This window comes from Tenebrio molitor, chromosome 9 (assembly GCF_963966145.1).
Source record: "Tenebrio molitor chromosome 9, icTenMoli1.1, whole genome shotgun sequence".
NCBI lineage: Eukaryota > Metazoa > Arthropoda > Insecta > Coleoptera > Tenebrionidae > Tenebrio > Tenebrio molitor.
In genome coordinates, this window is record NC_091054.1 from 1,640,347 (window position 1) to 1,656,921 (window position 16,575).

The 16,575-nt window shown below is 40.0% G+C and overlaps 1 protein-coding gene across 7 annotated transcripts in view; it reads left to right on the forward strand.

Annotated features, from left to right (window-relative positions):
• tkv (thickveins) overlaps positions 1-16,575 on the forward strand; it is a 93,099-nt gene that overhangs the window by 69,853 nt on the left and 6,671 nt on the right. For 2 of the 7 annotated variants that reach the window (XM_069058031.1, XM_069058037.1), the window contains exon 2: positions 16,358-16,533. In XM_069058031.1, coding sequence (XP_068914132.1) covers positions 16,358-16,533 — 176 coding nt within the window. Of the gene's footprint in view, positions 1-258; positions 282-3,622; positions 4,084-9,714; positions 9,758-12,657; positions 12,704-16,357; positions 16,534-16,575 lie in introns of those variants that run through there. The other 5 variants (XM_069058036.1, XM_069058035.1, XM_069058034.1 and 2 more) reach the window with 5 other exon arrangements.

The following is a 16,575-nucleotide window of genomic DNA, read 5'->3' on the forward strand; positions in this document are numbered from 1 at the left end:
TTCCTTTGTTTATCCCGTCGACGGTGATTTCAGCACGGAATATACGGTGTGTGAAAAAAGTGTCGTGATTTAGTGCCGTATAATGTCGCAATCTGGCCACCTGTGCGACACTTAAATGTCGCACCGATGACAAAAGTTGATTCAATGCGAGAAAATGCAGCCAGGCACTGCAACAACGATGGCGGTTGCGGAAACGACATAAACGAATAGAATACGTGTGGGTGTTATTGTACATAAATCGCGACGAGGGGGTCACCGAAGACCTGCGCTGTTTCGCAAGTGTAAGTGTAGAAATTAGACGTTTAATGACCGCAGATAATAAATGTGATAAGTTAAATAAGAAAATATTTGTTGCGCTTAGGTTGTTGGCAAATCTGTTTGTTTGTATATTTTTTTTCTCGATCAGATAAGAAAGTAAATATGTATGGCAAGTTAGCCGAAAATTATGTTTGACCCAGTTTTTTCCCTGGAACTGATAAGATATTTTTAAAAGGCGGAACAAATATTACGGAAAGAGCGGCAAAAGATCGAGCGATAGAGAGAAAAAAAAATGACGGCGAGATGGGTAAAGTGTGAAACACAAAAAACGAGAATGCGTCACCTGTTCTTGTTTGTAGAAGAAAAACTTGACGCAAAATTGTTGTGGTGTAATTAAAGAAAATGGAATCAGTTGAAAAAGGAAAAGTGTTGACGCATTCTAATTGACGTAATGTGTAAAAGAAACAAATCAGAGGAGTATTTCTTTACTTGCTTAGGATTAAAATAATTCTTGCTTTATTTTCTGATTTCTCTACGACAGAATAAGAATGAATTTTTGTTCAGTCGTGAGAGTTGCAGTTTGACACATCGATAATATGTAATGAAAAGTTGGACGCTTGATTTCGACGGAAATGACAATTTTTTTTTCTTACTAAATGTATGTATGACTTACAGCGCACTTTTCTCTTCTAAAGTGTTGTAAAATACTTGAACTAGGCATTCTAATTAAATTCATCTATTAAATACGTATACATATGCAGAAGTTTTTAAATAAAAAGTAACGTATTTTCAACATCTGAAATTAAAACGATGCTCCATTTGAAAAGCAAAAGTTTTTAGTAATTTCTGATGGAAATAAGAATGGATTTTTTTTTTTGCAACGTGCATCCAACGTTAAAATGTATTTTTAAATTGAAAGAATGTTGCTTAAAAAATGAGATGATATCTTTGTAATGAAAACGACCGCCAGCGTAACGTTTGTATCAGGTGTTCATTTAATTTTCCCCTCAAAGTTGGCGTTATAGAGTCAATTGTGAACGCACCACTCGTCAGTCAGCAGGTTAAAAACACAAACAACGCAGAAAGTGAGGTTAGATTTAAAGAGGTTTATCAGAGTTGTAATCCGTGGAGCGTTCACAATCGACTCTTCAACGCCAATTTTGGCGGGAAATTTAAATGAACACCTGATACAATGTAATTACGTATATGGTTGATGGAATGAAGGTTTTTTTCATATGGTGTATGCACCGAGGTCAGTTCAGATGGGCAGTATCAAATTGCAGCGGCGGTCAAGTCTTAATCTTTTAGGGGAAGCAGGTACTGATTTCCAAATAAGTAAATAGCAGCGCTTATCATTTTACCCCCCAGGGAGTGGACAGGTAGACGATTATAAATAATAACTATCCCTTACCTCGGACTTTTAAGGAGGTAACTAATTAATCATCTGCAAAGTCTGCAATTTTCGGAAAAGAGAATAGTAACGGGAAACAAAATTTTCTTCGAAATCTTTGGAAGGTAAATTATATTTATTCATACGTAAATTGAAATACAGAAATTTCGTTGGTGCACAAGTAAAGTGACACATCTCAAAAACCCTCATTTTTCAGTAGAACGATTTTAATAGTATACATATTAGGATATAAGGTTAGGAAGTGGACTATAACAGAATCGAGAAAGAGTTTGAAAAATCGAGACGAGGGAGACACATAATGTACATTTTTAAATCCGTGAACAGTAAATAATTGTTTAAAAAAAATTGTACAGTGTGAAAACGTACCGTCCGCGTAAATTTTTGACGATGTTGACAAAAATTTCAAATTTTTGTGGCAAGAAAAAATTATAATGTTTTTCTTTTGTCATTCACCAGAAGAAAATCCTGATTTCGATTAGTTTTAATTTGAATCGATTCAAGAGCATCATGTACACCTTTGATACATCTGCGTAATGAACTGAGAAGTGCAGTGCTACCTGAAAATTTTTAAATGATAAGCCGACCCCTTATTAAGATTATAAGCGCTGCAGTTTACATCAGGTTATTAAGACCCAAACTAACCGCGCGCTGCAATTTAGTACTTTGGATTTTAAAACCTTCGATCTTCGCTGCAATTTGACATCGCCGGTTCAGATTTTGGAAAATTTCAACGGTATTTAAATCGAAAGGAAACTTACTACATATTTTGTTTCCATTCAACCATTATACAACGGCAGCCCATCATTATTTTTTGCTTTTGTTTCATTTACAATAGTTCTTTTGCTTGCACCGCGGCTGAAATCGATACAATTCACATTATTTCGTGTTTCGTTGAATATAAGTTGATTTAACGTATCAAGTAGGGAAACGGCATCGAAACAACTAAATTCGTAAGGCCACACATGATGATCCAATTTGAGAAACTAAGTTATACTTAAAAATTGTTCATGCGACATAGAACGGTGGTCATGGTTTAAATTTTAGAACCGAATGACACCGTTTCAACATTTTTCCTGGTTGAATGCGAGTAATTTAAGGTTTTTGTGTTGTTGGCACATTATTTTTTCCCACTAGTCATTTTTTCATAGAATTAAATCTTATATTTACAAATCTATATTACTGTAATTTTTTCCCCCAGATTGATTAAGTAGAGGTAGTTCAACGTTGAACTAAAGCAGCTCGAATAATGAAACTTCACTAGACGATCGCGTCAAGACAATTTTACGTTGTTAACACTGCCCGCATCTCTTTAATTCTTTTCTATTGTTATTGTTGTTGATCACTTAATAAATCAAAAATTTCACTCATAATCTATTACCCCGTGGGCTCGAACGTCACACGTTAAATTTTGAATAAACCAATAATGTCATGTATTTATTGGATCAGTTGAATACAGGTTGATTTAACGTTGAATTGTTGGTACCATCAACAAATCGTTTTTCCCAGTAATTAGATGTCACAATTGATAGTTGGGGACGCACCAACATTGTTGTCGTGATTTCTCCGAACAGTTGAATATAGGTTGATTTAAGGTTGAACACGTGAATCGTAAAATCAAAGGGGCCAAATGTCAAGACTCTCCATATTTCTCATTTGTTGTCGTCTTTTTTTCCCTCGGTCCGATCGTCCGGCGGTGGTGGTGGCGGCGACGGCGGCGTAAATCACGCACTTTACGACGTTTCGAGCGCGCGCGTTCCGAAATCGGTCGCGCGTCCTATATTTAGTGTCGGCTATCTCGCCGACGGTGTCACCAAATTAAACGTCCCGCATGTCGAACACGCTGTTCGGCGACTCCTCGAGATCCATCTAGTTTGTGAGGGGGTGCGGGGGGACGAGGGAGACGGAGGCGGTGCACCGCAGCAGCCGTAACAATAGTCCTCCCCACTAAAGTGTCTGAGTCAAACGCTGACTGCTACTCGCTTGTTTTTTCACAGGCCGCTATAACAACCTGTAATCCGTGGACGGAGACCTCAGTTGTGTGTACGATGGAGTGCGCGACGTACGCGTGCACGTACGACGTGTCTGCGCGCCAACTTCGATCGTCACGGTGATACCTACTCTCGACCTCAGTTGTTTGGATCGTCTTTTGTTATTGTTTTGTCACGGCGATGCATAGCATTCTGTGATCCGTGCGTGCCGAAAGGAACTGAAGTACTGAAGTACTAGTACTGCACCGCGGCAGAATCCGCCCATGCCGCCGAGGCGAACATGTCTGTGATATTCGAGTTTAAATTTAGTGATTAGGAATGTGTGCAGTTGCAACGGCGTGTTGACCCGCCGACAAAACGGCCCGGACACCGGGTGGAATATGCCCAGGAGGAGGAACAGGAACATGAGGGCCAAAAAACAAAACGGTACGACAGAACAGCATCGCGGTCCACCTTCTCTCGATCTAGAGCGCGACCCAGTGAGCGTGTGCGGCTCTCTTGTATTTTGGAATATGTAAAAATGCGCGCCGATCGAGTCGAGCCAGCCTTGGCGGCTTCGTTAACGTAATTAGTGCCAAAAAGCGGCTAAATTTAGTCGTTTAATTGGTCCGACAAGCGACAATCAGTCTGGTGATTCGCGTCCGTGACGCCATCCCCCCGTGCGGATCACCCCGGTCAAGATTTGCCGCTCCACCGCCACACGAGAACGTGTGTTCCCTCTCGCGTTCTCGTCCGAAACGGAACCACGGGGTACAAACCTAAATCATTTGTAGTCCTGACACTTAATTAACTACGAAGGCAACAAAACATCACCCGTCACAGCTCTCCCGAACGAACCAAGCAGACGCGGATTTGCGCGGTCCTTCGAGCCGGATCGGAAAAACGTGCATTCTCCGCGGCTGCGATATCAAGATTCCGCGTGTCCGCTGCACCCCGTCCCTCCACCATTGTGTATATTGTATATGTATCTCGGGACGATCTGTTTTTCAGACGCGCTGAATTCGTTATGGCCGGTCCTCACATACCTGTGGCGCCTTTCAGAGTGTCTGTTTAACCGTGACCGATGCCACAAGAAACGCACGATTCGATTAATCGAAAAGGGTACGGTCGAGGCTCGACGAGTTTTTCCGACGAGAAAGAGACGACACAATGCGAGTTTTATTTTTCAGCGGGTTTCAAGTTTTCTCAGGCGGAGTCGGATGTCGCGGGAAAATGTACGCGTCGAGGTGTCCGACGTTGATCGGGAAAGTTTCAATATTTTTGGACTTCGTGTCGAAAACAATGACACATTGAACCAAACGAAAACAAACGACGTACCTGACGATTGTTCGGTTCAAATTTCAAACATGCGTCACATTTTCAAGTGTTCAAGAGGTTCTAATGAGTGTTGATAAGAAAGATTTTTTCACAAAGTGTTACAGTTTTGTCAGGTATTAAATTAGACACTGCACAATTTATTATATTTTTCAACTCTGAAGGAGTACACTGAACTTAACATAGTAGGTACTTTGCATCCGACATTTTTACAGTTTTGAATTGTTTTATTTATGCCATTTCTATAGCGACATGCACAAAAAATGTTGGCCGCGAAAACCTTTAACATCCTCGAGATTGTCTTGCCTCGGCCGCAAGCGACCTCGGTAACAATTTTTCTCTCGGTACGTTAAAGAACGATTTCGCGACCTTGATATACGAATAACTAAAAAATCTTCAAATTGAAAAGAAAAATATATTAGAGAAATAATATTGTTCCGTCAATGTATCAATCGTTTCTGTATTTCATTCAGAGATAAAGATTGCACTGTTTTAAATTAAAAAAAAATGATTGTGGAATTTCAAGTGCCAAAATTTCAAAAGTAAAAATTTGCGTAATACTGCATAGAAAATAAAGTTGGGGGTCATTTTTTTCATTTTTGTAGTTGCCAAGGTCTGGCAAGATATTTTAGCGCCACGTTACTAATCTACTTCCAGAATATTTTTGACGAAGCACAGTTTTTGTCACTCGTTCTATTAAACTTTAAAAATAATAGGGCAGCATTTTTTCAGATTTCAAAGTTGTTTCACATGACCGGAATGTTTATGATTGTTAATACAGTAACTAATATCTAGATGTGAATTCCAGAAGGTGTGTATCATTGTTTGTTTTTGTGTCATCAAATCCCATTCCCTTTTAATTCTGGTTGTTTATTTTGTAAGTGCAGTTACTTAGAATTGAGCCGCGACAGAGTAGTGTGAAGGAGGCTTTGTTATAGAGCGTCATGATCGAAAGACGTGTACGTGACAGAATTGTATTTACATATGTGTTTTTTTGTCGAAAAATATTTTTTAATTTTTTCGTTTATTTGATGAAATAGAATCGTAACTTTTTCGACGACATCTCATCACCATCGCAAAAAGTGAGGTTAGATTTAAATGACGGCTGATCCGCGATGCGTTCACAATCGACTCATCAAGGACGTTTTCTTCATTATTTGTGCAATAATCTTCCGGCGATTATGCCAATTAGGGTGGTAATTAGCGTCCATCCGACTTCCTCCGTGAGGGGTGTCTTAATCGCCTCCTAATAATCTTAAATGTCGCATTACCTTCGCGATCATCAGCCCTAAACGACGATCAGTATAAATCAAGCGCGGTAACACCTGAGGTTTAATGATATTCGAAATTTGCATGAACGTGTAACCTGAATTGGTAACGTGTTATTACAAGTTATTTATTCACTTATTATATGCATACGAGATTCGAGTCCAGTGGGTCGGTTATGGTCACTTTCCGAACGGTCTGCCCACTGGAAGAATTTTTTTGAACCAATCTCATTTTCGTCCGTCCGAACCATTAAGACTGGTAGTGTATGGTCCTAATCTCGGACTATTTCAACATGTAATTATAATAATTGGCTCCAAACGTTTATGCAAAACAGTTGAAATTCGAAAACGGATGTGAAGAAAAAAGAAACCATAATATACATTTAAATTAGTTCACCGTAGGGGAAAAAAAACCCAACACCGATCGAACTGTCAGGTCGATTTTTTCGTGGAAAAATCACGAGGTGGCAGGGGAGAGTGGGGAATCGCCGGACGGCGGGATGTGTGTTCGCGGGGCTAATTAGAGGAAGGCGATCGCTCGGATTAATTAGGCAATCGAAACCCCAATTTCAATTATTCATTAATGAAGCAAATTTGTCGCCTATTTAGACGGTCACTTAACGGACTGATCAAATTAGATTTTTTTTTTTTTTGGTGGGTTGATTAACATTTTTAATTAGTTGTAGTCCGTTTCCGCGACGCGTTTCGAGGGCGGAGCACGAAAATTGGAGATTTGCAAATTTTTTAATTGGCCGCAAATGAGCCCCCCCAGTTCACGTAACGCAACGTAGCGTTTTGGAACGTCAAAATGATTAATTTCATCGTGCGGGATGCAGTGGGAAGTTTTTCACGGTGTACGAACGGAAAAATCTGATACGCCACGTTGAAGGTTTATCATGTAAAAATCAGGTTATCTGTGAATCAATAATCGCAGAAAGTTGTGTAAATTTTGAACGAAATGCGATACGATTTGTTTATTATTACATCTGATGCATATTTTATGATATAACTGTTTTCGTGTTTGATTCGTCAAAAATTTAGTAGGTAGTTTTGTTTTGATTGGTCGATCAGGAAAATAGAGAAGAAAAAAACTTGTGGCAATTAGTCGACGTGTGGGTGACGATTTATTTATTTTAACTGAACGAATAAGGAATTGTTTATTTGTGGACAATTTGAATCGGCAGCTGTCCGTGATCAGTATCGACAATTTATACCAAGATTTGCTTTTAATGAATGTACACCATCGATTGTGTTATGTGTTATTATGATTGCATCAACGGAGTCGTTTTGTAATTAATTTGATAAGGAATATATTATGTTTTGATCAAAATAATTGATTCTGTAAACGATAACACTAACGGAATAATTAAAATCGATCGAATCAAGTCAGCTGTGCAAGTGAGTTAATGATGGAATGATAGAATAATCAAACGATTAATCAAGAAAACTCAATCAATAAATCGATTATTCGGAAAATTAATGTCGAAGATTGTGTCGATTTATTTTGTGAAATTTGTTATCGTTCAATAATAATCGATGTGTCTTCAAGATTATCAAGTATTAAAAATGTCACTCAATCAGTCTGGAAGATTCTGTACAGAAAAAATTAACGAACAATCGACACGTTGCACAATCAGTTGATTTTTATTCGATGATTGATTAGAAGAGTGATACTTGGATCGTTAAAAAAATTGTGCACGATTTTAACCAGGGAGAGAATATTTTCACAGTATGTACAGTCGCGAGCAATAAATTTTGGTCGTCAAGGTCATTCTTTGACACAGTAGAAAGTGCTCTGATGTGACACGGGCATAACCTCTAATAAATTCTATGTCAGGAGTTTTGTCAACTTTTTGGAAGTCCCAACTGGGTTGCCGCCGTTTCTATCATTATTTTTACTCTGTTAAAATACCATATTGGGGCCATAATTTTGAATATTTAGAATAAAACTTTGACACATCTTTTTTGATTGACAGGCAAAATTTTTAGTTTGTGACAATGGCGGGAAATTTCAAAATGACCTTGACGACCAAGATTTAATGGTCGCGACTGTAATATGTATACATATTATTATTACTTATGTGCACTAATATTTTCTTTTATTATTTTTTTTCCCAAGTGCCCCACCTATTCCTGCAATGTTTAATCGAGATTATTCAATTGATATTTTAATCTTTTGACTGATTTATTATTAATTATTTTGCTGTAGAGGAATCTAGAGTTGCTTAAGCCTGGAGACGGATTCCCACTTGAGCGAAGTTTTCCCTGCTACGTTTACGCCACGTTACGTTTATCGGTAAGGAAGGAGTCGCTGTACGCGCGCCGCCGTCCTGGTGAATGAAATTTTTGAAAACCGGGGGCGTCGGCCGCCCAGATTTTCCCGACGAATTATTTGGAAGGCGATCGGACCGCAGCAGACATAACACAAACCAAAATAAAGACCTTAAAAATAACCGAATTCATATAAATAGTCAATTCGAACGAACATCAGGAAATCAATTCTAATTCTCCTCCCCCACCTCTGTCCGTTTCCCGAAATTTTTTCGTCGGCGACCTCAGCTCTCCCAGACTCAGTAAAAAGTAACGTAACGCAAAAACTGACATAAGTGACGGTTGTTATTTCCGGCCCGAGGCCGACTGCGATGATGATGATGAGCGGTTTCGTAAAAGTCGCGCGTCTAATAATGCGAGACCGATAGTGTCTGTGTGGTGTGCTAGAGAGACTTCTATTTCTGTCACTTTGGCTGACCGCCGTCTGCCTCTGCAGTAAAAAAGATGACATAACAAACACACAGAGCGAGAGAGACACGCACGCATCTGCAGGATGGACCGAAAATAATCAGAAGCACCTGCGATATTTGCGCCGGGATTATTTTCGGGATCCTTGGGATGTTTTTCTGTCGGCTGTGGCGCGTCCGTCGCCGCCACCTGCGGTCGGCCGCGTGCGCTTTTTACGTAACCGCAACGGTAGCAGGAACGCGAAAGTTTTACCGAGAACGCCGCCGAGGTGGAGGACATGACGCGACTCAATCGTCACGTCCAGGAAACTGCTCGGCATTGTTATTGGGTATCGATCAGTGATCGATCGATGGGAGGAAAGCCGTGCGCGAAATTCCACCGATTTTTGGCACGCATTCGGAAAAAATTCAGGACGGGAACAGATGTGGCGTAACCGCGACGGCACAGGTGTTGTTGGCTCGGGAGAGTGTGTTTATTAATGTACGGGGTGTTGCGTAAAAACGGCGGAGAAGGGGGTGTCACGTGGTGGCGAGGTTATGGGATTGAGGTGCGAATGGTGGCCCCGCCCATACACATCTCGCTTTAAACTTCGTTTTTGACAAAATTGTTTTACGGAGAAATTTCTATATTTGTTCTTGAATGTATATATACGACTAGTATCTGTAATAAATTGTTTTCAATTATTTAAAAAAACAATCCTGATTTTTTTGTTAATTTTTATCTTTCTCTTTTACAGGTGAGTTCAGTATTTGACTCATAGAAAACTGCGACCATGTTGGGTAAGATACATTTTAAATATCTCAGTGTGTTGTGTTGTGAATTTGCAAAAAGTCTTTGGGCACACTGTATGTAAAATTTATTTTATGTAGATTCAAAAACGCATTTATTTTCCTTTACTTTTATTTTTTTATCAAATTTTGTTCTTTAACTTGCATAAATTCACCATAGTGTTGAGCTCCGTACACTGAAAATTTTCCTTCGAAATGTCGATCTTTGTTTATCATATTTTCTGTGCTTTTAATGCATATTATATGTACATATTTATTTATTATTTTCAAAAATAGTAATTTGTAGGCCGCGAAATCGTTCTTTAACGTTCCGAGAGAAAAATTGTCGCCGAGGTCGCTTGCGGCCGAGGCAAACAATCTCGAGGATGTTAAAAGATTTTGCGGCCAAGGTGTACACAACATTTTTAATCGTTTAGAAGCAAATGCGTTCAAAGTTTATAAAACCATTTTTTTTACGTAGAGGTTACATGTAAGAACATAAGAATAAAATTGTATGAATAAAATTTGAGAATGAATGGAGATGCTTTATTTGAAGTTTCAAGAAACTCTAAATTTTAAGTAGAATGTTTTTGGTTTCATGTTGTAACTTGCAACTGGCCAAGTTCTTGCCTGCACGGTTTTCGGAAAAAATCTCACGAACCAATGGAAGGATTAGCTTTTTTGGACAAGCTGTTCCTTCTTTTCCTCTTACGTTTATCCGCATTGGTAATAAGATTCCGTGAGAGTAACCACGTGAAAAATAATTGCGATAATTGCGGCTAGCTTACCGGGGACAGCGGGAAAAAAAAGGAACGGTAATGACAAGGTCGGTCACGACGTATCCACTGCAATTTGCAATCGATTCCGAATGCAAACCGTGCTATAATTCCCATTACTTAGCCACACTTGACGGTGTCAGAAACGTCGACGAAACGTCCATCACTTCCACTCGACGGACGATCTTGATGGATTCCGATTCATCGATGGTGCATTGCACTCGCCCGATTTAGCTCCCGGTGGATTTTGTGCGTTTCAAGGACGAACGATTCAATTATACTCTCGTATAATAACGTGCAGCGGCAATCGTCACTTTCGTAGGAAACTCGTTGAATGGAAATCGACCGACCCCCATACATAAACATGGCGGTTTTCGAATTTAAATGTAAATTTTATGGACGAAAAACGATTGTGTTTTCGAAAACGGGAACGCGCGGTAAACGGCCGACGGATGTATAATGTATAATTGGAAGCAGAGGAGTGTCGTTTCGAAAAATTATGACGCAATTTCCGGTGAAAGATTTATATTAAATAGGGATATTGAGAGGTTTTATGTGTCACATGTTCGTTCGGTCAGTCGACCACGACGGATCGACGAAGGACGAATTTAATTGATTCTAAATGTCGAATTTGGCGCCAAAAAATCGACCGCAGATTACTCGTCTGTTGTGCGTGGTCGTAAAATTTTACAGTTGTTTGGCGCCCAGCTGGAGATTGTTTCCCTGAATTTTTATTTTTGGTGAAAAAATGGAGTTTAATGTTTACATGATCCAGAGGACCGATTAGCAAGATTCTACTTTTTGTTGAGTCCTGGGGCGGTTTTTTAAAAGGCAGTATTGTTTTTGACGTGACGAATTATCGAGTTTCTACTGTATTCGGCATCTTTTCATCACTCGGCTAACGCCTCGTGCTTCAAATTCAAAAATTCAAAAATTTTCAGGTTGCATATTATGTTTTCTTGTTTTTTTTTTTCAAACCCGGAAGCTTTGGTGTGAGCAACCCATCTACCCGAAGGTCAAACAAGAAAACTGTTTCTGCTTCTTGCCAATTTTTCGAACACACTGTAAATGTGCGTGCAATTTTTTTAATGCAGTGGTCCCTGCTCACATTTTTAAACGAGAATCTCGTGTGAATTATTTGTTGGCCTCATTTTAAAAGAGTCAAGCTGTTCCGAGTGTTGTGGATCGCTAATGGATGTTTTCATCGAACAAAAATAAGCAAATTTTGACGTTCCCTCTTGGCATCGCCGTCCTATTTTTCGACTTCTCCCGAAAACGTCGGTATTGTTCATCGACATCAAAGAGTTTCCTCTAATTCGCAACAATAAATCCGGACCTTCAACGAAATTATCTTCGTAGAAATGCCGAAACACGCGTCTGACAATTCTCGAAACATAATTACACGTTATTTAAGTCATCACCCCAAGGCGACTTAAGTAACATCGACAATAAATATAGATAACGTTACTTAAAAAACGAGTTTCGCGATGTAAATCACTGAACGACTAAACGACACATTTATCAAGTGTGTGATTATTTTTGATTAGCTCGACGGGTCTCGAGTGCGTACAGATTTGAGTCGTCGGAAAAGGGGTGGTTCACGTGAGCGGGAGATGGTGGAATTCGAGTGTGTTGTTGGTTTTGCGGCCCCCCCGAGACCGATATATGAGGGAAGGTGTGGGTCCCGATGTGGCGAATTTTGGGTTTTTGGTACCGGAAAGGGGAGGGTCCGCCCCCGGGGCCACAATCCGAACGGATTATTTCGAATCCATCGCGATTTAATTCCTTGCGTGCGGTTTTTGATCGGCGAACCACCAGAAATCCTCGCCCTCTTCGGCCCCCCTCTCACGAGCCGTCACTCATCTCCCCGATTTAACGAGTGCCATAATTAAACGTCTGCTCTCCTATTATTCGAACACGGCCGATTTCGTGGTGCTAATGGCGCAGACCTCGGTTCAGAGGCGCCAGGCTCTCGAGGAATGTCTTGACACGACTGTACATCCTACCTGGCCCTCGGAGATCCTCTTCTCTTGGGATTTTTTAGTCTGTTGACGGTTCTCGTCTCGTACGCTGTCTGCATTGTTGCTGGTGCCGTCGTTGTCGCAATTGGTGGTGTTATTCGCAGTAGTGGTCGCGGTTGCACCCGTTATTATGTACGTCTTCTCGGAGGAGGATGGTTCCGGTGAGTTGAGTTATTTTTGCGTGACGATCCGAGACGCGTTGTGTTTTCTCTAGCTAGACGATTACCGAGTTTAAAATGGTCCGCAGGCGCCGGTTTTATGCCCCGTCTCGTTTTGTGGTCGAGATGGGTTTTATGGGGTTGAGTCGAAATTTTCGATTTTGGAACGCTGTGCGCGCCGCCGCTGATTTATAGGTGCGTTCACACCTACGCGACGTACGCGTCGTCCGGGAGGAATGCGGAGGACGACGGGGTTGGAAAGTTGCGGAAAGGTCGCGGTTTGGGCGGCCGCAACTTTCACTCCGGAAAAAATTGTACCTTTCGAAAAAAATTTCTGACATTTTGATTTTCTGTACGAAACATACGTAACGCGTGTTCAAATGAAAAATCAGCAAAATGGCTGTGAATGACTCTTTGACAGTTGACAGATGTCATTTGTGACATTGAGTTTCGTTTTCTGTGGAATTATAATAAATCAACTGCTTTCACAAGTCTTTACCGTGGAACAGAAAACTTTTTCATCTAAAGTTATTTTCGAAACGATTCCAAAGTTGGGGAAGTTTGGGTTTATTCGGTGCAAAATTGTATTGAAAGCTGAATTTCCAAATACAGTTTAAGAAAACATTGGACAGAGCTGTAAATTTGTTTCATGGAATTGGTAGTGTCTTGCGAAAACAAGGCAGTGGAGCACCAAAAACATCGATCCGACAATTGAGATCCAGAGACATGTCCTGCTCTAATTATAAACCTTTTTGATAACCCGCCACTCACATTACATATCAAATAAATGTAGCTAAGAATGGCACTTCTTAACGTGGTCCTAACCTAACTTTTGTCATTGATCCAAGACATACTTCACAATGTTCTGAAAAATTCAAAGGCTACTTGATGAACTTTTCAATTGAACACTCGATACTTCTCCTTATTGGACTTTTGTGACCACCTGATACTTTCAGCCGGTGAAAAAGTGAAGTTGCTTCGTTTTTGGACTTCATTAATCTAGTTTTAAATTATTTTGTGTTTGAAAAAATACAAGAGTAGACAAAAGCGAAAGGGATGACACGATGCTTCCTCCCGTTGAAGTTTTGTACTGATACTTCCAATTCATTAAAAAGTGAACTGAGCACACTTTTAGAAGTCTTTATGTTTGGATATTTTATAGCTGGCTACAAAATGTTTAGGTGCCTTGTTTTTTTTTTTTCTACCAGATAAAATTGGAAACAATTGAAGAAAAAAAGCAAGATACATACTTTCATACTTCAATATCTGCAATTTTTTTTTCTCCTGTACAGTTTTACCGCCTTCACGATTAAGCCTATTAAAAAATTAGTAAAAATTACGAAACTTTAGGGTTGCATTCTCTTGATATAAGACTTCAAATGTGTGTAATCAATTTTCCCTTATCACTTAATTCAGAGCCATAAAATAAAAAAAATGATTTTGAGCAAAAAAAAAATTTTTTTCGAACACGCTCATAATTCACAATCAATTCAAAGAGCACATTTATAAACTTCGCATCAAAAGAAAATGATTTGTTTTAGAATTATTCCAATTTTAACATAAAGAGCGAAAAATGACCAAGATTTACTACAACTGCAGTCATAAATAAATATCTCATTGTTGGGAAACATCTGTTGACCACTTTTCTAGTAATTCTTAAGTCCCTAAAGAGTACCATAAACAACCTACGTCAACTAAATTTTGCACTTTAATATCAAATTCCATTTATTTCAAAAACCGGTGATGTTTTCATCATTTCAATGACACCAAATTTTTCCTAAATGTTTGAAAGGACTCTCAGTGAAAAATTATGTAAATTAACGTAATGGTTATTGAATTAAAACAGAATCTTTACCTGTTTCATTAAACATTTTGAAATTTCTACAGTAATAGACAATCATTCCTGAATTTTTTGAGAATTCGGTAAAACTTAACTCACCCGGTATACTCGTTGCACAAATTGACGTTCATTTAGTCTATTCTTATAAATAAGTAAAATTAGAGACTTTTTCTTTTTGATCAAAATGCAAATATAATTCAAATCTGGGAGTCGGACCTATTAAGCACACTTATTATGTATTCCGAAAATAAATCTGGTCATAAAATTTTACAATTTCCTCAATTAGTGTAATGCGATTAGTATCGTACGTTGTTCTTAATATGGATTAACTACATAAAACCAGTGTCGAAATTTTTTCAGCGTCGACAGTATGGACATCTCTTAATTATTTATGATACAGTTTAGCTGGAATTCACTTAATTCTCTTTTATACGAAACTGTACTTTTATTATAAAGCTTGGTGATATTTTAGGTAAATCTGATCTAACGGTGATATTCCTGAATTAAAAAAAAATATTTTACAGTAATTTTTAATTATCTCGGGTCTGCGGGTATGATATTACACGCGCCGGATAATGGACACCTTCATCACCGAGGTTTCAACATGGATGTATGAAATCACCATTTGTGACGTCATCGAAACACGATACCCCCATCTCTCGTATTTTGCAGTCGACGTAATAAATATCGTTAGCGCAGACACACAATTTAAAAAAAAAACGTTGCAATCTCCGTAAACATGTTGGTTGTTGGAAAAATTCCGAAAAGAAATCTCCGTCGAGGAAGGCGTCTCTCGGTTGGGGAGTCGGCTCGGGCGAACAAAGAGATCCTTCTGTCCGGCAAAAATGCCCCGTTCACGCTGGCACGTAACGCAGAACTCGCCGTTCATTATGTGAGACTTTTTCAGGAAAACAACGAACACGTGTGCGCCGGTCGTTATTCGAACACGTCCGGGTGTATTGCGCTACGGAACCGAACCAATAACCATGCGACACCCACTCCCGACCTTGGTGCCGAGAGAGATACAATCGACGGTGATGGACCAGGAGAAGTGGCACTTTTGGGCACGAAATTGATTCCGACGGAAGCGTCGCCCTCCGCTGTGCAAACGTGGGAGCGGTCTGTTGATCTCTTTTCGGTACAAATTAGTCGCGTGTATGGCATGACAACAATGGCGAGGGAAAGAGAGGTAATTGAGCTCGCGGGGTCGCGCTCTCGACGAGGTTGTCGTCTGACGGGTGTCGAAGACGAGGAGCTCCTTTTTCGGAGAGGTCCGATAAAAGAAAACCGAAGAGTCATCGTGGTTTTTTCAGCGACAAGCGCGAGCCCGATTGGGTAATAGAAATCTTTTAATTGCGGCTCACGCCCGCTACTTATTTTTTTTCTCTCGTGTCTCTTGGCATAATAGTAAAAGGTTTGGGCGTGTCCCCTAACCGCGTTACGCAACCAACAATCGGTAGGGTACGTTTTAATCTTATCAGTTGGCGAACACAAATAGCGTTCGCGTTTTTGTTCTTTTCGAAAGTGACCCCGGGAAGCTTCCGATGGTGACACCGTCACAGATCCTGTATCGTGTCCTCCACATCTGTTGCACATTTGTCACCGATTATTGACAGAGTTGTAACCGAAAAATGTGTCATTTGCATCATGGGATAGATGACCCCTCCGGTGTTAAGTTGCCGGGACCAAGTTTTGTTAGATGAGAACCCAACAGATGTAATTGTTTCGACGCGAAATTTTCAGATTTGTCCAAAATTGCACCACTTGTATTTTGTACTTTCGGAAAATGTACTGATGGTTGAAATTCTTTGTTGCAGTGAGAAGATGCTACTGCGAAGGACACTGTCCCGGCAGCCAAGCCAACGGGACCTGCGAGATCAAAGTCGGAGGATCGTGTTTCACTTTGGTCGAAGTAGCGCTTAGCGACGATGGCGCCGAATATCCGCGGAGGACCTACGGCTGTCTTCCGTCGGGGGAGCGGGGGCTGATGCAGGTTCGTATCTCGATCTCTGGGACCCGTCGATTTCTAATTGTA